Here is a 24,433-nt window from a genome sequence, read left to right on the forward strand (position 1 = left end):
CGGCGGCGGCACGTCCCACCAATCGCTGTGCGGCTTTGTCTCGTTACAGAGATCGCGCCAGCGCTGTTATTAGCAGCTGCCATTTGGACTATCTATGGGACGTGTTCAATATCCGATATGATTGCGAAAAGGATGGAAAGTGAGATTGTTTAATCTAGCCATATGTTGCGTACAGGTAATAAAAGTAGCGCACTGGCTTCATCTACCGTTATAGTTGCTCTGCTTGGTGACCGCCATTTCTATTTATGCAAATGATGCAGCAAATATTGGGAATTTCATGTTCTTTAACATGCATTTCTAATTGGACCAAGTGTACATTGCTAATGAATTAAATTAGTCACCTCACATAATGGCAGTGTCCAGTCATTTGACTCGTTTCTAAAAGCACGGTACTGTCGGCAACACCACCAAAACATAGTGCCAAGAAATGCATACTGGGAACAAATCTAGGAGCAAGTGAAAGAATTCAGTGGATGAAATGAACGTGCCGTATGTGGAATTGAAACCTACTGCTTGTGCCATTTATTTCCATGTATACATTAAACAAACTGCTAATTTCTCATATGCATTCCTTGGCTGCATTGTTGTGGTTAACAAAAAGTATTCTAGCGCATCTGTGCATCTTGTTACAAACAGTATCTCCATGCATGATTAACAAGACTTAAAATCTTGCATAGATGTGTGCTTAATACCAATATTCATTGAATAGTCACTCCCGAGAATAGTGCCAGAAGCAGAAGTGAAACCATAGACCAGAACCGGAAAGTACGAAAAAAAAAAAGTCACTTTAATACTTATATGAAGCAGAACTGAACAGCACAGTGTCACGCATGGACATGGGGTGGAACAACAGTGGGCTTTGGCTTGAAGCTGTGGAAGAGGGGACTCAGTGGCCACCCTTTGCGAAGTAGGCCTTGCTACCCTTGGGGTCGGGCTTCATGGTGTCGCCTCCAGGCTTCCAGTTGGCAGGGCAGACTGCATGCAGAGCAGAACTCTAGATTAGCGAGCTAAACATGCATAAGCAAGGACTGGCATTTGTCTGTTTCTTTTCTTTTGGAGGACTGAGCACAGAAGAGGAGATTCAGTTCGAAGAAAAACTTGGACCATCTAGATTTACCGACAAGAAGGGTGCACTGATGTGGATACCAGCATAGCTGGTAACAATTAGAAGCATCCTTAGAAGCGCAGGTTGCAATGCATTAAATGTGGTTGTGTTACCTTCTCCATACTTGTCGGTGTACTGGAAGGCTTGGACAAGCCGGAGCGTTTCATCAACAGAGCGGCCAACGGGGAGGTCATTCATCGTGATCTGGCGTAGGAGGCCCTTGTTGTCAATGATGAAAAGGCCACTGAAAGGCAAGATGGGTAATGTTTGCATCAGGTGAATACAGCTGACAAGTAGAATGTAATTTTAAATGTGCAGCTATTGTGCAGCTAACCGGAAGGGAACACCGTCATCTTCCTTGAGGACACCATAGGCTTTTGCGATCTTGCTTGTCTTGTCAGCCAGAAGCGGGATGTTCATCTCGCCAAGGCCACCTTCCTTGCGGGGTGTGTTGATCCTGCACCGAAAAACAGTTGTGAAGTGAAATGTGGCATGCGAGAAAAGTATGCGTGTAAGCATTTGATGCCAGGGTAAGAAATGTGGAAGCAGGTGCCAACAGTATACACTTAAAAAGAAAGTCGCAAATATGCCAGGGAGAGTTAGTTGGACACCATCACAGAAAAACACGAACGAAGCAAGAACGGGCACACGAATATGTATCTACATATCTTTGGGAAGAGCATGGCAACGGGAGTGTTGTGAGGCATACACTTGTGCCCGTGTTAATAGAGTAGAACGAATGCAGGGGGATTTACAGTATAATTCTGTGATGCGAACGTCGGGGTGAACTGCACTTACCATGCAAGATGGCAGAAGTGGCTGTCGGTGGAGCAGGCAACCACTTCGCAGCCGATCTTGCGAAACTCTTCCGCTCGGTCGCTGAAGGCGATGATCTCCGTGGGGCAGACAAAGGTGCTGAAGGAGGAACAGTAAAAATGCATTTGTGCAGCTGGATGTAATTTGTGTGGCTATACATATATTTGTGTAGCAAGACCACATACACTGCAGGGTACAATATCCTGTAGTTTCGAAATCGTTATCCACAGACGAAGGAGCCCACAAATATATATTTAAAAAAAAAAAAAAAAAAGCACACCTGAACATGTCTTTGTTCCGAAGTTAACTACTAAAATAGCTAGTTGATCCGCCACGGTTCGCCGATCGCGACCGCGTAAAATTGCAACTTTCATGTTTGCCTTCCATCGCGCGTCCAGCTGTCGTCCGCTGCATTTGAAGCGTTTGTTAAGTTGAAAGCTTTTGAGCCGAAGGCGCGCACCGCGGCGTCAGTGAAGGAGAGCCAAGCGCCTGCATGGTGTAGCACTATTATACTCACAAGTCAAGCGGGTAGAAGAAGAGGACCAGGTACTTGTCCTTGTAGTCGGACAGCTTGATTTCCTTGAATTCGCCGTTGATCACAGCGGTACCACAGAAGTCCGGGGCGGGCTTTGTCAGCTGTGGAAGGCTCATGTCTCTGGATTTGCAAAGAAACAAAAGGTGGGGCGAACAGATCGACGGTCAGAGAGACGCAGGATACAGGTGCGGTCTGAGACGCGAAGCGTGGCAGGCGTATAGACGCAGGTGCGGCGCGCATGCAAACAGGAAGGAAACAAAAGAAAAAAAAATTAAGAGGGGGGGGGGGGGGGGGGGCGTAACCGCCAGACAGATCGCGCACATACGAGGAGTGATGAGGGGGAAAACGATACGGTGACAACTACGGCGAAACAAGAAGCTGCTGCTGCTGCAATCGACGCATGCATTTACCGATTGAGATAACGAACGCCGGGCGCGCGTTGTGAAGCTAGAGTAAAATATAGAAATGCGAGAATAAGAAGACAGAAAGCGAACGGCACCGCGGAATCAAATTAGGAAGCTACGGCGACAAGGCACGCAAAGACGACCTTGAACAATGTGATCCGGTGCCAACCCGCGCATGCCGGCACATTCATTGATCGACGCAACGACCATGCCGACATGAACAAGTCAAACGACGCCGGTTTAGCGTTTAATTGTTCTTCTTTCTGGGTTTCTTTAGTTAAAACAGCAGGAATGACGTCATTTCTTCGCACAACGAAGTATACTACGTGCAAGCTCCCGGTAACATGCGGGCAACGTAGTACAATGGGTGAAAACGCGGTCCGGAAATTGTGTCGCACGGTAGGAGGATTCGCTTCTAATATTCGGAATCTTTGTCGACGGTTAGAATAATAGCAGCACCGCACTGCTGATCACAATGAGCAAACTGGCAATTCGTTCTCAGTCGCCAGAGGACCGAGAGAGACGAACCTCGAGCATACAAAGGCACAATGGGTTCCCCTTCAAGCCTGGCCGCCAGCACCACGCCGGCCGGATGAATGGGGATCGGGCAGACCGGCGCGTCTTTTTCACGCACAAAACGCCCGCTACACAAGCTTGGGACTCGCGAAACGAGCTACAGCGAAAATACGCGACAATTACTCACGTGATTTTAGTAGGTCGGACGTGCAGAGAAGAGAAATGAAGGGTATAATCCACGGAGACACAGGCGAAAACCGCTACACCGGTCCGAAAGGAGAGAGCTATCTGCGACGAGCCGGAGCGCGTCCTTCCGTTTTTGTACTTTTTGCGTCGCCCCGTTGGTTGGCGGGCACACAGGGCGGGAGGAGGGAATCGGCGCGCGTCACGTGACAGGCGAAGAGAAACTCCTGCTCGAGCCGCGCGTCGGCGCGTGCGTGGTGGCAGCTTTTTCTTTATTAAATACGCCGGCTTCGCTTTCGAGAACGTTCCTGTGTGCGCCCAACATTCTGCGTGGCATACATTTATCTCGGCTTGATACGATTTGGAAAAAAGTGAAAGAGTAAATCATTTACAGGGCGTCCATAAAACGATGTGATTCAGCGCGGCGTTTTTTTTTTTCTTTTTTTTTTTTTTATGATGCCGTTTCTTGTTAGGAGGCGTGGCGTGAGGGCGCGCGACGCGCGGTTTTTTCGATTGTGTAGCTGCTTGATCTGGTTTTGGTGTTGCGAACGGGGGGTCGTACGTCTCAACATTCTCGTTCCCGAACGTGATGCTACGTACCCGCTGACCGACTGTAACGCTACGTCTTAGGAACGAAGATGTTTTCGATGAAAGTGTCGCGAAGATGACCAAGCCTCTTGTTAGCGCATAAGTGATTTCTATAGGTTGGTATTTTACTTAAGCTCGACGGCGCTGGCTGCAAAACTTTAACCGAGTTCATTAGCTTTAGGATTCGCGTAGGCCTAACAGCCACAGATAACAAATCAGTGCATTTCGCTCGGTTTCAGGTGATCAGCCGTTTCTTTCTGCCGCCAATACCAGCACCGGTACTTCTGCGCTGCTGACTAACGAAGGACAAGCGACAGCTGACGAGGTGAAGTGTTTTACGCTGTTGTAACGCGTACTACGAAAACGGAGACCGCGGGTATCTTTCCTGCTCCAGAGCAGCCGCTTTGGCGTTGGCGTGCCGTCGAAAACTTTCTAGAACAGTGGCCTGGTCAGAGGCAACGTACTCCGCTGTTCGGAGAAGCCAGGAGCACCTCGCCGGTCTCTCACGGTAGCGGCCGGGGAGCGGCAGACTAAAGGGATTTCCCTGGTGACGTCACGCGCGTCGCGTGACGTTGTAGGATGATGTAATCACGGATCGTGCTCCCCCCGTCTTCCTTGCGAGACGCCCGTCCGTATTATTTGCATTCTTGGCACCGGCGGCGGACGGAGCACGCCTAAAACCGGCTAAATGAAGCACCGGCTCACTTCTGAGAAACTATCTAGCCTGAGTACAAGTAGGGCCAAAAGTAGCGCTTAGCAGCTGCGGCTTCGCGAGCCGTCGTCTGTTAGAGCTTATTTATCTGCGTCAATTCTCATTTGTTTTACAACACACACCCCGCTTTTCGTGTCGTTGTGAGGCTTGTTGTTGAACTACAGTGTAGATATGTGTTGTGAGGAGCATCGCACGGCATGTCACCGCCTCCGTTAGCAGGCCTCGATCCTCCTATCCGACGGGAACTGGAACAACGTAATTTGATGCGACGAAAATGACATTGACTGCTTGATTCAAATCATTTTGCCGCGGCCGGCTATTGTGCGAGCGACTATGTATCTCAATTACATACATCTGTGATTGCCTAAATTGCCAAATATAGCGACACGCTTTTGATTTTCCTGTTACCCGCGCTTCTTTCCCTAGCTCCTTGACGATGACGTTCGCTTTACCTCTTGCTGTAATCATCATCGCTAGTTGCAAAAGGGCTTCGCGTAATCCTTAATGAATCACGTTATTTCCAATACAATTAGCAAAGACGGTGACAGTTCCGTCATAGCCATCCGATTTCATCGCACGCCACTTCCATACAGAGGACGCTATGGACGCTCTAGCTTAATCTAGCTTCCGCCACATATGGTAATATATAACTCTACGCTTTCGCAACGCTGACGAAACGGCCGGAGGCTATTTCTCCATTGGAAAACGTTATCGCCAACGACTGCCGAGCAACAGGGGGAAGAGACCACGGGTTTGACACGGGCATTTTGCGCGTTGTGCAATGTCGTTTCCTTATGCCAGACCATGCAGTTGCTGTGCGGCACGATCGGGTAGGCACGCGGCCATGAAGGTATTACACGTACCGCATTTTCAGGGCTATACCCAGCACTTGCGTATAATTGCACGGAGTTTACAAGGAAGCTAGCTATATAACAGAATTTGCAACGGCTACCTTTTTCAAGGAAGATCTACGGCAATGGGCATTGGTACATTAGTACCGACATGGACGTATATACAATGTCAGGGTTCGTGCACCTCCTTGAAATACTTGAAAACCCTTGAATTCGGAAAGTAAACATTGAAAAGCCACCTGAAGAGCTTGAAGTGTGGTCCAACTCATCAGCTGCTTAGCTGCAAGAAATTGCAGCTAAGAAGGAGAGTTCACTATTTTTCAGTGAATGTGTACGAATGAGGTTGTTTTCCCCCGCCTCGAAATTTGGTCTTCGGAATCCTTGAAATCCTTGAATTGTCATTGAATGTATACAGATGCCCTGCACGAACACTGTATAGGGTTCACAAGGTACAAATTCGGTACTGACGAAGATCGCAATGCCATGCCGGGAGTGGGCAAAGCGGAAAAAAACGTACCGAAAATGGCGGCGTATTGGCAATAACTGTTAGGACACCAATATTCATTCTTATACTGCGATTGGTGACAACCAAAGAGTGCGGTGACAGTTACGTCGGTGTATAATGCATGGCATGTATCGATGCAGCAGCCAATTACGTTCTCTTATTTCCGTGACGTGGGACGGGCGAATGTAGCGCGTTGTTGTGGGCGGAGCTTGCGTACCGAGTTCTTAGGTTGTCACATGGCGTAGTTAATTCTATTTTGATTAATTTAGTTTCCCGGTGAAATGCATTAATGAAGAGGGCGCAAGGTTGCAAGTGTAACACACAAACAAAGAACACACTAAACGAACGTTATTCCGCTGTCGTCGTACAAAGAGATTAGTGCTGTTCGTCTTACATCAGAGTGAGAGAGTGCAAGCTAACAATATTGTGCTTATCATTGAATGTTACGGTACCTGGTGGGAGGTCGTTCCATTCTTCTGACGTGCGAGGCAAAAGCAAGAGTGAAATAATAAACAAACGATTTATTATACTATGCGCCAATGCACTTCTGTGCCGCTTTCACGTACGGCACTTTGGGCAACAACGAGTTTGTAACGGTAACTGTTATCATTACTTACTAAAAGATGAATATCCAGACCCACACCTATAAGGTAAGATGAGATGTTCGCGTTTTCAGTCGTGTAGTCATGGGCGAGTGCAGAAAGCCCATCAAAAACAATTTTTGTACAACAATAAACTAAATTAAATAGAAGTCAACGGCACATCAGAGTGTGTATAGATTGCAGAAAAGAAGAAAAAAAAAAGGGGGGGGGGGGAGAGAGAGAAGGTACAATAATTGACAGACCTTTCTTTCTTTTTCTTTTTTTTTTTTGCGCGCGCATTGAATTTTTGTAGCTTTTGTGTTTCTTGTATCTATCACCCTGTTTTCTTTTATATCTTTTTTTTTTCGACCCTGCTATAAAGATAATGAAGCTTCAAATGAATTTGCGCAATGCAACGTCGACAGAGCCAGACACAGAAACGGCAGGGACAATCGCTGTGTGTCACTTCTGTGTTCCGCTTTGTCAACGCTTTGTCAACATTGCGTAGTTTTACACTTGAAACTTGGTAAGCACCAGCTGGACCATAGGGCGGATGTTGAACATCCTTTCTGCCGCAGGCGTCACGAGCACGTGATCTTTTTGGGTGATGGCAACTGGTCAATAAAGCCACATATGCTACCTGAAAAACCAGGATTATGAGGCATAGTGGAGGGCTCCGGATTGTGGGGTGTGCACTACAACGGCTACCTGAAGGCATCATTGTTGCCGGATTCGATGTTCCACATCCGCCCTATGGTTTGTGAGTGGTGGCGCTGGCTAACACTCCCAAGTTGAGTTCTAGTTGTAAAACATAAATACCCCGGAAAGTGGATGGGAAAACGGCTCCGCGGTAGCTCAATGGTGAGAGCATCGCACGCGTAATGCGAAGACGTGGGTTCGTTCCCCACCTGCGGACAGTTGTTTTTTCATCCATTTTAATTTCCATTAATTTATCATTTATTTAATTCAATTACTAAGTACAAGTAATTTCCCCTATGTTGTCCTTGGTGTTATTGTTTGTTGGCTTCTTATGATATGCTTATTAAAATCGGGCCCCTCGGTTCCCGTTCTTCTCATTCACACATATATATGAGGCGCTGCCCAGACACAGTTATCGCAACGCATGCGCATAAGACACCGAAAATGCAACTGCGTTTGTTACGTTGTGGCCGAGCGCTCGAGTGTTGTTGCTATAGTAGCCTTAGGGCCCAGTTCACACTTGCGACTAGGCGAGGTCGCGCGACCAGGTTAGTCGCAAAGCGACAAGTCGCAAGTGGTCTCAAATGGTCGCTTTTCTCGAAAGGCGACCGTTTCTGGCCAGTCGCTCGCTGCTCAATTTTTCAGTCGCGCGACCGCAGTCGCAGAACAGCTGAACCAATCAGATGCGAAGGAACGGGACGTCCGTATACGCTGACGCTTATTTTACGCGGCGATGACGTTCCAAGCAGACGTGAACGGCATATCGCGAGACATTTCGGTTTAGCGACTCGTCGGTCGCATTTGTCAGTGTGAACATCTATCGTCTTGAATAGCTTTCTAGTTGCCAGTCGCAACCGGTCGCGGGACGTCGTCTAGTCGCAAGTGTGAATGGGCTCCGCTTTGCATTTCGTCAACCCTTTAGTATACGCGAAATGAGGCTCATGTACACAATGAGAAGCAATCGCAGTTGCGATGCGCTGTGACATGAGCACCCTTTTCAATACAAGAGATTTAAAAGACCTGACTGTGCCATTGACCATTGGTTTTCTTTGTAATGCGCGCGCGCGCGCGCGCGCGCGTGTGTGTGTGTGTGTGTGTTTGTGTGTGTGTGTGTGTGTGTGTGTGTGTGTGTGTGTGTGTGTGTGTGTGTGTGTGTGTGTGTGTGTGTGTGTGTGTGTGTGTGTGTGTGTGTGTGTGTGTGTGTGTGTGTGTGTGTGTGTGAAATTGGTCCCAATTTCTGAGATCCGACCCCACATGCATGTTTCCGAGTCTCGTGCCTCCAATTCCTCTTAAATTACTAAACGAGAGCCGTCAGAAGTTCTCCCGGGTAAACACTGTGGCGCAACTTAAACGCGCAATGCTGACTACAACCCGGAAAACACGCGACGTTCTACGTGTGCTGTAGTGCACGTTGCGAGCACCTTGGCTCGATGCCCTTGTGTGGTCGCGCACGGCGCCGACATAAAGATCTCGGCTCTCTTTTCTTTATCTCTCCCTCTCTCCTTTCTCTCCGTTTCGATTCCTGCCGGAAAAAGGAACGCTCGACGCGTCACGGAAACGCGTGACGAAGCCAGCCAAGCAGGAACGCGTCGCTTGCACGCATACCGCAAAGCGCGACGCATACATCATCAGCTTTCTTTCTTTCTTTCCCTTTCATAATTCATTCATTCGTTTTCATTTTCCTTTCCGGTCGCATCATTTTCGCGTTTTATCCGCGTACATTTAGAGAGCGTAACCTTGGGGCGCGTACGTGAAACTGAAACGAATTTGTTCCCTAGCTGGCATATCCTGTCACGTGACACGAGCGTTTCACCGTACCGCTCAGGAGAGGAGGGCCCGCGTACGACCTCTGAGAGTGGCGATGTTATAGCGAGTGCATGAGGACAGAGGCCAAGAGCCGACGGGGTCACCGTGTACAAAAGAAGTGAACAACGGGGGCTGGGTGTTACCGCGGTGCATTCCACGAACGACGTGACGTCACGAAGATATGCGGCAATCCGCGTGGATTAAAAAAAAAAAAAAAAAAAAAAGATAGCACATACTGGCTGTTAATGGCGGGAACGTTCTCTAAAAGCAGAGTTATATTACATGTATCTGAGTTTTCTTCAGCCGCTTGTCAAACGTTATTGTTCAAAGTGATGAACAGCGCGAATGAAAAGAGCAGTGTCAACGCATTTGTCTGCTCGTTCTAGCTTTGCTGTGCCTGTCTGTTTACGAACATGCGGATTGTTTGTAAATACTCAACGTTGTAAACATACTCAACGTAGACGAGGAATACGGTCGTTCCTTGGCCCGTAATGAAAGCGCGGGTGGGCGCGCGTGCTTGAAAAAAATATATATATATATATATATATATATATATATATATATATATATATATATATATATATATATTATGGTAGATGACATGGGTTCGCGATCGACGGGGCTTTTAGGGATACTGACATATGTTCGAGGGGTAATTTCTTGCGTTAGGTGAAGGACCTAGACTTCGAGAAAACTTCCAAGCCCTTTAAATAATTTACTATAATAGCTTCTCTACGAACCAGTTTCGATTTCGTTTCCCAGTAGGAGTCTGTGTAGTGACTTCGTGACGCAGAAGATGGTCACGTGGGGAGGAGAACGTCGTGACGTTTTTGGCACTCTCTCCGGCCAGCTTCGGCTCGCTCTGCCATCTGGTATGCTGTTACGTCGGGTCACGCAACGGGTAGCAGCGTACAAAACAGCCGAGCGAGCGGATTCCATTCCATCGACACGAGTCCCATAAAGAATGTGGCCACCGCGGTTAGGAATCGAACCCCTGACCTTATGGTTAACAAAAGAACGCGCGGACAGCGACCGATTTGCATTTGCTGTTGACCTTTCCACTAACCGATTTATTAAGGCGAAAGCCTTAGTTGGATCATGGGTTGGAAATTTGACCGTCCGGAAAATTCGATGGCACGAAAATTGATGGTGCCACCATTGATGGTCGAATCCACGACTTTTGGTGTTAATTACGGTACAGTTAAGACAGAGTCCATTAAGGCTCTCGAACCCCAACCGTTGGTGTTAATTAATATACGGTTAATTAAGACAATTAATTTATCGTTAATTAAGACACTTTACAAACCCACGACCTTTTGTGGGAGAAAACAAGTAATAGGAAGTAACAGCGCATGCGAATGAGAATGTCAAGCAATTTAATTAATCTCTCATGACCACATTCATTCTCTTTAGCTTATATGCTAAAGTAACTGTCAACTTTCGTTTTTATTTGATGTCTCTCTGATGTTCCTCTTTAATTGCCCCATGAAGAAATTCGAAAGGATAACCGCAGCGTTAAGACGCCTAGACAGGTCGAACGTGACGAACGTTAATGTCGATAATTAACTGTAAGGTAATTATTGTTTTTTATGCAAGTACTATGGCACATAGTTTTGCAATTTAGGTGAGTTACCTCCATTTTGTTGCCACCCTGCGATTGCTGTGTCATTTTGTATCAAGGGATCTGGACACTTTGTCAGGCATTCTTTTGCCTCTATGTCAAGCCCCCTCGGCAACTGTATTTTATAGGTTGTCCAAATAAACTTCAACGCCTTACGTCTGTCGTATTATCGCTGCAGTTATTCCTTCAATCATAAGCGGACTGTAGGCTCAGAACAAGGTCTGCTATAAAGGAATGTTTGAAGTATCCACTTCTCAAGGGTCCGTTACGTTAAGTCAAAGGTCCCGTTAAAGCAACATCCTCTCAAACATGGTTACAGTCGTCGTTGACAACGGGACCCTTGTCTGCGTGTTATTATCCTACCTTGTACTTTGGATAAATGTTGGATAAGCAGGGGTTTGTAACTTCACGATGAACTTAATAATTCTGATTTTGAATTAGTCGTGCAGGTACAGAGAACAGACGACATATATATCCCATACTCACACCAGGTCCGAGAGCTCGGTGGTAGCCGACGATTCGGGGTAGTGCATGGGGCGATGCGGTGCGTTGACCGGCGAGCCCTCCTTGGGATGCGCTCGCACCTGAGGCATTGCGTCACTGTCTGGAGACGAGGTGGCAGGTCTTACTCGCTGCGGCTGCGGATCGTGCTCAGCGACTGCGCTGCTTCCCGACTCGGCTGCCTTGATCGCTTGCGGCAAATCGGTCAACCTGCGGCGCGCAGATGCAGTGATGATGACGATGATGATGACCCTCTGTACAAATGGCACATACCCACCCTGGGGGATCGGCCAAGTATTGGGCGGTTTGGCGAAAATGGATTAGAGAAGTTTAGAAAAAAAAAAGAAGAACAATATTAGGTGAAGATGTATTCTGATCTGTGTGCGAAGTGGAACAGACATCGTGCTAAAGTGAATCGAAATAAAAAAGCAGCTAATTAATTATTGTAATTGGCTGTTTTAGGAAGACAGCCGATTGGAACCACGAATAAGGTTTTGCATTGCAGTGCAAACATTATGGCGGTTGTACCCCACTGTGGAAGCTCCAGACGAAAGCAAGACGGGGACTCCCGTTCATGCTGAGGCCTGGCTTGTGGATAGGGGCCTCGAGCACCCCTTTTTCTTACTGAGGAGAGTCGTCGGCATGTAAGGAGAAAGTGATCAATATTTTCTGGTTCCCCGCACTGTATACACACAGGAGATGCCGCCAAACCTACCCCGCGTTTATAGAAATTTAGTGTCGGGATTCGGCAGCGTAGTCTCGTTAGCGTAATCTCTGATTTGCGGTTTGGGCAGAATTTACGGCTCCAAGGGTGGTGGTAGTCAGAATGGCGAAGCTACGAAGAGGCGACTGGTAACAATGGTGGTGTGTGAGCAAACGCCGCGGCGGGGCCGCGTTTTTTGTGAAGTGTGGTGGGAAGGTCACAACAGATGGGTCGGCCGAGGCGCATTAGAAGATTTGATATTTCCCTTTTTCTTTTTCGTTTATTTTATGGCCCGATCCGGCATTGGCCGTTGATCTCCCAATTCAAAGGAATGTGGCGGCAGGCATCATCATTATCATCATCATAGAGGGGCCTGACGTCAGAGAGAGACCTGTCTCAAAGTAGGGCTTTGAATTTTTCTTAGGCAGAAATGAAGCCGTATGAACGCGCGCTTTCCGTAAAGGGACAATGTTAAAAAAAAGGGTAAATGTTAAGTTGATCTAGATTGAAATATTACACTTCTAGTGATAAGGGATTCCCCATTCGTAGCGAGAACAGAGCTTAAAATTGTAGGCGAGAAAATGGAAATTGAAGTACCACAGCTCACCTTCTGTGAGCTGTGGTACCTATCGCATGCTACGTCGGCACTGGCTGATTCACAGCGTCATAGAGGAAGGTCACGTGGAGACTCACGTCAACTCGTCCGTTTTGGCGCGGGTAGTTCGAATTGAGGAGAAGCAGCGAGACCTTTGGCGGCAGCGGCCTACAAAGTGATATATTGGGACACTGAAAACGATGGTAGGCTTCTAGGGGAATCGATCTAGCTCGACTTCATATTTTACTTTAAGCGGTCGACGCGGCTATTGTCTGTTTCAGCCAGACAGGGCCTTAAATCCGTGTGACGCCCGCCTGCTCAGTGGAGCTAAACTATATATGACAAATCAAGGCACTACCCATGATTATCCTGATACATCGACAATCGCAGCGTCAGTTTCCTGTAGTACTTTTTGTAGGAGATTCTGCATGGTCGCAATTACATTGGTCTGGGAATTTTCGTGGCAGATTAAACACTGACATAACCACGGAAGCATGCCACCAGTGTGTTTTTAATAATTTTTTCTCCCAAAACTTATTTAAAGAAATATTAATTACATGTGACAGTTAAAACGATTCCGCTTCTTCAGGTGAATTACTTGACAAGGTGGGTAATATAATTTCGCGAAAAATAGCAATGTACATTTATTTGAATGACGAGGTTTTAATTATTTTGTTGCAAATGTCGCAGTTGCGGTATTGTGCTGGGCTGTACAAGGGTCATGTACTGTTTGAAAGGGATACATACACATGCACTTATAGGTAATAGTTTTGTGATATCCGTTTTCGAAACGTGCTTCAAAATAAGTTGGCTTTCCGCTAATTAAATTTTGCCAATATATCTGGGCAACAAGAGGCAAAGAGGGGACGGGGGGGGGGGGGGGGTGGAAATAAACAAACAGAAACGTTCGTAGCACGTCTGTGGGATGGATTGCTCCAAAATGGCGGCGTATTACTCTCACCCTTAGCAACCACTCTACTCATTCGAGCCGAAGCGCACGCATACAGCGACGCAGCGTAGTGCAAATTAAAATCTCGCTTGGGATATCTTGTCTCATGTGACCGTGCACAAGTGAGCATACTATAAACATGCCCTTTACTGCTAACCAGCTTTACTGCTATCCAGCAGACGAGTGCTTTACATGACAGTGTTGTGTCCAGCAGCCAAGCATTGTACGCCGTTCGCCATACGTTGCCTGGCGTTGCTTAATTAAATCCCGCATTTCTGACGTTAGCCTTTTGCTCGAAAACACTGTGCGTATAACAGGTAGACGTCAGCTATCCTGCAGCAGCGTTCTGGCTACGAAAGTCGTCGAAGAGGCGTGAGCTGTGAGACGACTTGCAGACGTTTATGCCTGGACGTGTATTTTCGAGATATGTGAATTACTTTGTCAAACAATGCAGAGGATCGCAGGAATATCAGCAGTGACCGAACAAAGGACGTCTCTGGACCCACCATTTTGACAAGAGGACTTGTCTTACGAGGGCGACTTGTATAAATAAGACAAGTCCGGGCGTCGAAACGGTGGCTCGATCCAGCTACTTGCTTTGTTTGACTACATTTTATCCCATACAGTTCTTGAGTTGTCACGGGCAAACGTATGGTACACGAGTCTTTTTCATAACTTACGCCGGATGTAAAGAAGACGTAAGCTGAAAGACGACTTAAGGACGTTGATGCTTGGACGTGCATTTTCAAGAAACGCGGATTATATTGCGGATCACATTGCGACTGAACTATAGTCCCAGAGGCCACAACAGTTCAACCTTTTTGATAATGTCCGTTTAGCAAACATGTCAACCGCAACTCACCGACTCGGAGCGACATTGAGGAACACCCTGGTCGGCTTGCCGAACGTGGAAGTGTTCTTCCTGTACGAGGCTCCCGCTCTGCGAGCGTGGCTCATCGCCTCGACTGCCCCTACCGACTCGAGCCGTCAATGGCTCCTTTGGGACACCGAGAGTCGCGTGATCGGACACCATTAACCGCGACGTTCGTATATGGCCAGACGTTAAACAGTGGCACGGCGGCGCGCCCACGCATACATACTTGCCCCGGACCATCTCCCCTTTCGAAGCGCCGACCTTATATGTGCACCCATCAAAACATGCGTCTTGGTGTGCTGCTCATTGCTATGTATACACAGGCTTTCTGCGGTAGATCGACCTTCTCTCGTATTCCGTTACCACAGGCGAGCCTCCTTAAGTTGCTTGCTGAATGTCGATACGAGACCGCTCGTTTCGAAGGTCAAGGTGGGACTGACATTGAGAACAGTGGGCCAATATAGGTCTTCCGGTATGTATGCATGTATACATGTATGCAGCCGGCAATACAAATAACTTTCTTAAGCAGTAAGAGTGCTTGCGCCCGTCTCTCTATCGACACTCATAAACCTCTCGATAATGTAGCCTAATTAGGCTGTCTCTTCATGTTATCTCTATTTCCGCTGTCACTTGTGGGTATCGCTTGCTATATATCTCTCGGCTTCACTTTAGTACGTTAGGATGCTTAAGGGTCGACTGTTGGCTCTCATAATATCACGTGAATCAGCTGAAGCTTTTATTTGCTCAAAGATTTTTTTTTCATTACGTTATGCTTGGACCTAATTTACCATCGACCTGGTTAGAAAAATTGAGGCCTCGTACGACGATCATCGAATGAGGTAGCTTGCTACAAACTGAAGCATACCTTGAGATAACCTTAATAGAAATTGAACTAAGTGAACAAGGCTTCCGCGAGGAAGCCGAAACTTCAAACCCCGTTGGCCACACCACTTTGGGCGGCGTTTTTTTTTTTTTTTTTTTCTTGTCCTGATATGAATATACTTTCCGATTTCACGAGATGTCGTTCAATCCTAATTTAAGACTAAACGAATACGCCTGAGCATCCGAGTTGCTCTCCCCTTATTTTGACTCACATAGACTTCCAGACTCACACGTACTATGTGAGTCTAAAGAAGTCAATATGTATGATTACTAAGCTACTCAGGCGCAGCTCGAGCGTCACTGAAGCAAATAATTTCGCCTATTTGCCTTTTATTTTACGAACATGCCGCTGTAATGCAAGCAATGAGCAAGTTGGGCATTATTATCGTGCTCTTACGCAAACTTACTAGCGGCCTCTACTCCGCGCCCAGAAGGAAAGTGTCGGCATTCATTATAATACATGGCAGTAGTTGTGCACACACGGATCTATCTGACGAGTACGCGTTGCCTTATCAGACGTGTTTCAGGAAGACCCGTTTCGAACGAACTGTGCGTTCGAGAATGTGTCCCCGTCTTATCCGTCTCGAGATGACGTAATGACTTTCGCTGACGCTTATCATTGGTTATCAGAGCCGCCCGAGTACCTCGAAGAACACCGCCGATTGATAATGGCTGTCATTCTCCCGTCACGTGTGAGCACTTTCATAAGTCCTGATCAGCCTGAAGTACCGCTCAATAGCTCAATGCCGCTCATTAGGTGATGTCTAAAACGTGGCAGCCATGACGTGTTTCCGGCTCTGCAATCACTTCCTGCGTGTGCAGCCTGCAAAAGCACAACCTTCGAGATGTTTTCCTCTTGGAGGAAATGGTCGCTAGGAAGTGGATTTGGTAACGGACAAATGTGTTCGTATTGGCCACGTTTGGCCGAATATGGATGTGAATACGCGCGGTCAACGCCCTGTAAGCATAATGGACATGCTAAAAGCACGTTTCGGGTTCTACAGGGAGACTAGGAGAGAGAGAAAGAGAGCTGTGAGTGCAGTTGGCACCAATATGAAAGGGTGAAATTTCAGCTCGGGTACACATTCGATTTTCATATTCGAGTACATGTAAAACGCAGAAATACTCTTATAATGTAATTGCTGAACCCATTTGAGTGAAAATTTTTTACATTTGAGAGAGAAAGTGAAATTCTAGCAACTGTGGCAAGCAAAATTTTGATTTAAAGCTTCAAAATTTGGAATGAAAATTACTCTTAAATTGACACGTTTCAAGAAATAGAAGCACAAAGTTTACAAATTCGTAACTATGCGCCAGTAACAGATATTACAATTCTGTAAACTGCATCTGTTAGATCATCTCAAACGGACAAATGTGATGTATTAATTAATTACCGTTTACGTGGATTTGTTGCCAAATTGGTGGCGTAATTAATTCAGAACAGTATATAATGCGTCAATTTTGTCGGCTTGAAATGTCTCAATTAATACATGCAGTTTACGAGAATGCAGTATCGTTTTCTTAATTGCTGGCTTACACAGTTGTAAACGCGATGCTTCAGTTTCTTTGAATTTGGCTATTTTGAACAATTAAAATAAATATTCATGGGTTAATTTTTAAAAATCCGCTTTCTACATTCTGTAAACGTTAAAACATTTTCTTTTACGTTTTTCTTTCTTTTCTCTTTTTAATGCAACGAATCTTATCGAACTCGGTGAGTGGACATCGATATAAACAATTTCTCCGTTCCCATGCATCCAGATGGGAGCTCCTGAGGATAAAGCTTTCTGCCGCAGTGAGTGACGTTAGGTATAGCTTGTATTGCATATGGTTTCTGAAGCGGGATAAAACACAGCAAGACGAAGACTGACAAGGAGAAGACAGTGCACTTGTGTTGTCTTCATCATATCAAGTCTTTGTGTCGCTGTGCTGTAAAGCTCCCTCTTAATTATACATGGAACGAGCCGGCTCCCAAGGTCACACTTCCGTATAGTAACCGTCGCCAATTACGCGCTCTCCTTCCTACTGGCGAAACCGGTACACGCGCATACCTCGTTTCGACGTTGTTATGCAATAGGAGCGACACGCTTCCAGTGCAATTTTCTCTTTGGCTACTTGGGTCTCTATTTTTGTCAAGCGGAGTACGTTACGCAACTTGCAAAGCTTACGAAGAGATGCGCCACCAGAGACGTAGGTGTCAACGGCGCCTTTGAAGGGCTGTGCCTCTCCATTCACGATTAACTATAGTGCGTTACTATGCGAGGAGATTGTATAGATGAACCATCTTAACGTGTGAAGCAGTGCACTTGAACACGACACGAAGAAGCAGGATAAGCGGACAAGATAACCGCTGCCCTTGTAACTACGTTTTATTTTCGAAAAACCCAGAGTTGTTATAAATGCACCAGCGCAACACCGCTCGACCATGAGTGACGCTAAGGAACAAACGGAAAGAGACCGAAACATTCCTGTTTCAAAGTGATGTTATCAAGTTTTTTTTTTTTTCGTTTTATGTTTTTGTAGTTTTCCAAACATGACTATTCGCGCTCGTTTAGCGTGACCGTGAAGTTAATAAATTTCATATATAATTCTATATGAAATTCAATATGGAAATTCTATATAGAATTCAATATGAAAACCAACCATGTTAACATGGTTGGCTGATGGTAGTTTCCTGCTCAGCGGTTGCCCTGTCCGTTTATTCTGCTTTTTCTTTCTGTCGTATTTTCGTGCGCTGGTCACCAACTCGCTATAGCTGTCGACATTGCTGAACTTAATTTGTAGATCAACGCTGGTGCATCGACTGACGCAACCGGAGCGGTGTGAACGCGACACGATGCGGGCAATTTAATTGCTGGCTTTCTGGAATGAGGTTATATAGTCTTTGCACCAGACTTTGGTGGACTAAGTTTATTCTTTGTGATTTAGGTCGAACGAGGCGTTGAATATCGTCTTCGTATGCGGATATCGACTCCCTTGAGAAGTGTACGTAAGCGGTCGAGGTTTTGGGGCATCGGTCTAGACCGTCGGTGGTTCGTCCATTGAAAAGCGACGTGTAGCACGAGAAAAGGCACCAGAAGACCGCGGAATTAAGACACGCAATCACAAACACAGCTCTATGTGTGTTTGTTTGATGTGTCTTGTGGTGAAGTTGTGGCTTTCTTGTTCTGCCAGGTGTTTTCTTTTTTTCTTCTTTTTTTATATACAGAATGTTTTTAAATTGCCCGTGGCATGTAGCACAATTTTAATCCTTGAACTGCATTACTCGAAAAGGCGGACATCACCTGCACAATAAATCAAAGTGCATAATTGTCTCATTAAAAAAGTACTAATTCAGATTTAACGAATTACTTTACGGCACATATTGAAATTTACGAATTGTAGCCAGCGAGTTTGCAAGGAATATCCAATTGGAATGAGTTCGGAGAATTACGTCGAAGTTTCGACGCATGCGTCGATATATATAGATATATGCACTGTTGGTCCACTTACGTTGTACACTTAGGGAGTGAATATTTCGAAACTGGTGCCATATCCTTAGAATTTCTTTTAAATGTACACGACGTTCCTACTCACCTAAATTGCTAAAGGTGCTCTAAAATGATTCGCTAAAAACTTAATTAGTACGATTTTGTTAATTATTATATATGAATTTCGATTTCTCGTGCAAGTAATGTCATTTCCTTCGAGTAATACAGATCATGGACTCTATAGGACTGTGCTATCTGCCACAGGTGACCTTTAAAATTTCTTCATAGTCTAAAGAAATCCAGTATATTACGCTTTCTACGGGACCTAAATAGACAACTGTGGCTGACCCGCGACTTGTCATTTCATGGGTTAGCAAAGAGTGGTAGTGAACCCTGGTATATACGTATATGCGCGTGTGTGAACGCCGGTAAGTGTGCACGGAAGTGACTCTGAACGCGTGCGAGTTGGTGAATGGGTGGGCTTGAGCATCTAGAACCTTGAGTGAGTGACAACACGTGTTACTTCACGTGAGTGAGTACGTAGTCTGCGAACATGAATTCTTGAGTGACTATATGAGTGAGTTGTTCCGTCGTAGGAGAGCCTCAGCCCGGAGTCAACATTTCGACAAGAAGACTTATCTTCGTCACACTTCAAGTCTCCCACTTCCTATGAACTGTCTGTCTTGTTTGCGAATATGCTACTAGTGCCTGCGGTGAGTGGAGCCTCAGTGTGGCCAGAAAGAACGTGAGAACACGAGGCGGACGGCGACGCCATATTGAAATTTCTGCACCGGCAGTCCGCAGCGTCAAAGATTCGATTATAATCGAGCGAATGTTTAGCCTGCCAGCGTCTGTCGACTGTTCCGTCAACAAAGCGTCCCCAAACGCAAGAAAATGCGTGAACATTGAAACCCGTCATGCCGCCCTGACTTCAGTGATGATGTGCATTGCGCGTGAAACAATAATGGCAAAAAAAAAAAAGAACCAATGAACGCTTTCTTCGCCATAGAAACGCAACTTGATATAGACTTTTTAAATGAGGGTCTGTCAATCTGAACTGTCAATCACCAGCGGACGCAGGCAGTATAAACAGGAAGGGCGCCAACTAACAGCTGGATGTCTTTATTGCGCACAAACAGGACGACCGCTGGACAACAGCTGGTTGGTTAATTGTCCCTGTTGTATCGATTGGTACAATAAATGACTAGCGGGACAATGACGTTCTTTCAGATATTCCAGGTCCTGTGTTAGCGCGCGCGCTTTCGGTTGTTCTGCTATGAGGGATGGCTCAATCGCAAAGTTAGGCAACAGCAGTACTTTCCAACGTCATGTGACGCCTCCATTATGTTAGAAGTACATTCGCTACACCTCTTCTATCGGTCCTTACGTTCTCCTTTTCGCGAGGCTACAGGCTTGTGTGTTGACCGGGCGAGTGAGAAAAGCGGGGAGGCGGAAAGTTACGCTGGAGGTTCACTTAAATGTCATTACGGTTGGTGTCAATCAGCTGCTTTGGAAACTGTGACAAAAAAAAAAAGAAAAAAGACGTCACCTCGCACTAGTGGCTATTACAAACACGTACGTGAGGTGAGCGTGCATGACCGTCAGGGTGAAGCTTTCCAAAATGGAGGCCCGCCGTATTGTCACACCTTTGCCAACACTTCCTGCAACTTTCACCTTAACCGAAGACTCCGCAGACTAGCCAAGATGCTCATCGCACGTTTCGTGTGGAAGTTGTCGGTGTGGCTCCTACCGGCGGCAAGTATTTTTTTTTAAACATTAATTTCTGTTTTCCTTTCTGAATATGGAGCTTACGGCAAATTTAGCACCTATTCATAATTAATTCTACATCTCAACAAAAGAGAAAAAAATAAAACGCGGTTAATTTCTCCTATGCTTTCCTTGACTTCATATTGCTGTCCGACAACGCAACTCGTGTAAGCTTCAGACTCTACTTAATGGCAGCCTGACGCAGTAATTCTAATTTCGTATAACTTCTAACTTTAGAATAGCAAACGGTGCTAACCCAGCTTCACGACATTGTCCCCTTTCTTTTCACTCGTCTGAGCATCTCTAACCCAAATTCGCCAACTAGTCGGCTCTCAGTCCTACGTAATCAAATTTCGCAACCTGTGTAACTCCAACTGTCAAACATCCAACCTAGTTTCACCGTCTAAGTTCACTGCGCACGATTCCATCGCCTTCACTCTGACTGCTGAGCTAGTCGAACGTTCAGAGTGTTAAGCATTAAATAGTAAGTTGATCTTGCTTCGCATTTCTCCCTTTCATCTTTAATGCAGTCGTCAAACTCTCAACCCAGTGGCACTAACATATAGCGTCAGCATGAGGTCACTACATACGTTCCCTTCCATTTCCGTTTATGAGCTGAGCAATGTTAATTAGCGCCAATCTGACTCCGCCTCGCATCTGCCCTTTCATCTTCACTCCAGCTGTCAAACCTGTAAGCACGTCGAAGCGTCGGACCCCCCCCCCCCCCCCCCCCCACTTCTCGCCTTTACGTTGATGATGATGACAGCAAAGATAATGATGATCATCACGATTATGATCGATGATTACTCTTGGCTTCTCTATTGAAACGGGATGCCGACATATAGTCACCTATAGTTTGCTTGGGCTAATAGCTAGGTATTGCTACGTTTTCTGCAGTCTTGCATTTTGCCTATTTCTACATTCTTAAGTCTTCATTAAAACCTCTTTCTCTATATCGTAAAGTTACCTTTGCCTGTAACGACCACGGCTCCACCGATTCCCTGCTCATTTCTCCATCGCGTCTCTGAACGTCTTTTAACTTATTTCGATCCCATCAGCTCTGAACACGAGCTCTGCCAGCTCACTCTACCCCAGCTCTTGCGTATGGAAATTATAGGCGTTCCTATACAGTCTTGTCTGGGCGAATATCTCGGCATTCCATTAAACTGCTCTGATTCGGAATGGTAAGCAGCGCCACCTGTAGTGCATACTTGCTCTGCAGAGTTCCCACGACGTAGTGAGCCGAGGCGCGGTAGCAGGCGGACCCCATGCGTCGCTGCGACGCGAACACTCCGGCAGGCGGGCGTGTGCGCCGCTATAGGGCGTCGCAGACAGCACTGTGTACTACACCAGCTGATGCTTCTGCTGACACGCATGCAGATGGACGCCGCCAGCGAGGTCTATACGCAGGGTCGCGCAAACCGCGCGCGACGCTTGTACTCACCCTATAAATAGGTCGACGGTGAAGGCAGCGGGGGAGGCCTTTGCAACTGGCGACCCGAGGGGCTGACCCGCGGCTCGGCTAATCAATGCCGCCGTGCGTGCCGGACAGGCACGCCAAGCTCTGGGGCTCACGAGGGGTGTCGGCCCGTGACGTGGGGCGCTCGGCCTCGCCTCTTTCGACGACGTGTGCGTGTGGCGATGAATGGGGGCGGGAGGGAGGGGGGGGGGGGGGGGGTCGCGAATCCTCGACGTGGCTTGCGAGGTTACCCGGGTTCGTAGAGTGGTTCGCTGATGATGATCATCCTCACCTATGTAACGTGCCCGCCAAGGGGGAATACCTAGGCCACGAATCTGGCGGAGGGAGCAAACCTATAACACGAATAATCACTTTAAGGAAAAGGAAGTGCGCATCCTGCGCTTGTGTAGTTCAAATCCATCGCTAATGCAGCTCCACTAAGGTGAAACCAGGGAAAGTGCGAAGCAGTGATGCGCCGGTGTTTCCCTTATGTTTTCCTTGTGTTAATCTTGTTTCACTCTGTGTTTATCCTGTGTTTAGCAATCCATCATCCGTTTTGACACCTGTGCTAAGGCACAGCTGGTGGGAAACCACCACGCACATGGAGCCAAAGCCTTTCTGATAATAGAAGCGAATTTAACGAATTTCTGTTAATTAATGCGCTTAATGCTTGATTATTCCCGTCTTTTAAATTATTCTTAATCATGTTAGTTTATTTTGAACCGGTGTTGATCAATTCTGCACTTGTTTTGACCCTGTTTTGAGATCTTGTTCTTGCGCGTGACCACGACGACATCACATCACATTGGAGGCCGACAGCCCGGGCCCCTAAAGTGCTTCGCACTTAATACGTAAATAGAAAGACGTCAGAAAGCAAGAATAGTGCGTAATTCGCCAGTGGCTGGCGATGGTTAGTTAATCGCGAGTCGAGTGGCGCAACCATATATCTATAGGGGAGTTCGGTCAAGACTCATGTGATAATATATATAGGGCAGGAAAAGGGTGGAACAAGAGATTTCGATGGGGAAAAAGTATTTGTCGGAATTTCTATGTGTTAAATTTGGGAGATAAGTGAAACGTAGATGGCAATAATGCAATTCACTAACGTGACGATGCAGAATAGGTGCACCTTCGGAACTCGGTCTCTTCCACGGGGAGCACTGGAGAAGAAGTCCACGAAGGAAATTCTTTTTTCTCTCTAAACAAATGTGCTTCGTTGAGACTTCTTAGTGGCACACGATTATTGGTCTAACCACAAAGTGGGTACGTTCCATATTTGCAGCACACGACTCCCGGGTCAATTACGTCCCCCCCCCCCCCCCCCCCGAAAAAAAATTCTGGCTACGCCGCTATTCTGCAGTGTTGGTAACTTAGCGAGAAAGTCGCTACGTTTACCGAGGTCTTAGTTACCTTAACGACAAATTTGGATTTTCGAAATTTTAGCGATGTTTTAGTCACTTTCTGCTGACTGTTAAGCGTTTCCGGCCGCATCGTAAAAGTAAGTGCTTCTCGATCGCTAACTCTGTGTAGACGCATCAAAGTCGGAAAACCTGCCTCGCTTGCGGTACCAGTTGTGAAACCCTCCCCAGGAAGTCACTCCGCAAGCTCATAATGGATAACTTTCACCTAGTCGCTCTGTTGTATATATGTAAATAGTTCTTTTCTTTATCCACTGTCCCTGTTCGTTTATTCACCCCTCCTCCCTTGCTGACCGCTGTCCAGGTGTCAGCAGACTGCACTCGACAGTTACTGCGGTCAGCAACAAAATCACGTAAGAGTATTCAACCTCGTGCCGGAAAACTGCGCCTTGAAAGAAGATATTATCAATTTAAATTGAATTGGTATTTCTATAATTAGCGTCCCTGTTGATCCACGAACTGAAACAAAGCAAAAAATAACTGCAAGTGTTCATATATCTGCAGGATCATGCAGCGTATAGTTATACAAGCTACCCGGTTTGTCACTGCAACTTGCTTTGGGTCAAACTGCACATTTCTCGAGTGCTTCTTTATTAAAACAGGGTGTCCCGGCTAACTTTAGCCAATCTGTTCGAAGAAAAATAAAATAAAAAATGTCACAGTTTCGCCCCAAGGGCGAAGCAATGAATGCGATAGCAACACAGCAATGTCATACGAAGTAAGGTGAGCGGCTTTGGTAGCAATATGAATTGTAGTAAACATGAGCTGATTAAGTAAGCAGGTGTGCTGCGGCGTAAGTAGACCGGCATGAAGAGAGACTCGATGACCACTAGAAAGCGCGTGTGAAACCGTGGTGTTGATGAGAAGCGCTTCCCGTGGGCAGCGCGTGCGAA

At 46.5% G+C, this 24,433-nt stretch overlaps 2 protein-coding genes and 1 non-coding gene across 5 annotated transcripts in view; 2 read left to right on the forward strand and 1 right to left on the reverse strand.

Moving 5' to 3' along the window:
• The window catches only part of LOC119433558 (DNA primase large subunit), an 83,766-nt gene that overhangs the window by 2,718 nt on the left and 56,615 nt on the right, over positions 1 to 24,433 (forward strand). Inside the window, exons 1-2 of one of the 2 annotated variants that reach the window (XM_049658744.1) lie at positions 4,126 to 4,250; positions 4,387 to 4,472. Coding sequence is in view for 1 of the 2 variants with exons in the window: in XM_037700808.2 (XP_037556736.1) it covers positions 4,387 to 4,472 (86 nt within the window). In the remaining variant the exon portion in view is untranslated. Of the gene's footprint in view, positions 1 to 4,125; positions 4,251 to 4,386; positions 4,473 to 24,433 lie in introns of those variants that run through there. The other variant, XM_037700808.2, reaches the window with a different exon arrangement.
• LOC119433559 (peroxiredoxin 1) lies at positions 795 to 21,944 on the reverse strand. 2 transcript variants are annotated; one of them, XM_049658746.1, is made up of 7 exons: positions 21,875 to 21,944; positions 11,409 to 11,633; positions 2,439 to 2,576; positions 1,904 to 2,020; positions 1,440 to 1,562; positions 1,219 to 1,349; positions 795 to 975 (listed from the first exon to the last, which is right to left on the reverse strand). In XM_049658746.1, the coding sequence occupies exons 1-7, from the start codon at positions 21,931 to 21,933 to the stop codon at positions 887 to 889; spliced, it is 882 nt and encodes a 293-aa protein (XP_049514703.1). In that variant the 5' UTR covers positions 21,934 to 21,944; the 3' UTR covers positions 795 to 886. The 2 variants fall into 2 exon arrangements, with proteins under 2 accessions (XP_049514703.1, XP_049514702.1); XM_049658745.1 differs by lacking the exon at positions 21,875 to 21,944 and adding an exon at positions 14,533 to 14,642.
• On the forward strand, positions 7,641 to 7,712 carry Trnat-cgu (transfer RNA threonine (anticodon CGU)). The gene has a single exon. It is a non-coding gene; the product is annotated as a tRNA-Thr (tRNA).

This window comes from Dermacentor silvarum, chromosome 11, assembly GCF_013339745.2.
Source record: "Dermacentor silvarum isolate Dsil-2018 chromosome 11, BIME_Dsil_1.4, whole genome shotgun sequence".
Classification (NCBI taxonomy): Eukaryota; Metazoa; Arthropoda; class Arachnida; order Ixodida; family Ixodidae; genus Dermacentor; species Dermacentor silvarum.

What these genes read in the sequence shown, in the direction of transcription:
- LOC119433559 (XM_049658745.1), bottom strand. Translation starts at nt 14,627, where the DNA reads ATGAGCCACGCTCGCAGAGCGGGAGCCTCGTACAGGAAGAACACTTCC. An exon ending in ACCGAGCTCTCGGACCTGGT is followed by an intron (nt 2,577 to 11,408) that starts GTGAGTATGGGA and finishes TTGCAAATCCAG; the next exon opens with AGACATGAGCCTTCCACAGC. An exon ending in CACTTCTGCCATCTTGCATG is followed by an intron (nt 1,563 to 1,903) that starts GTAAGTGCAGTT and finishes TTTTCGGTGCAG; the next exon opens with GATCAACACACCCCGCAAGG.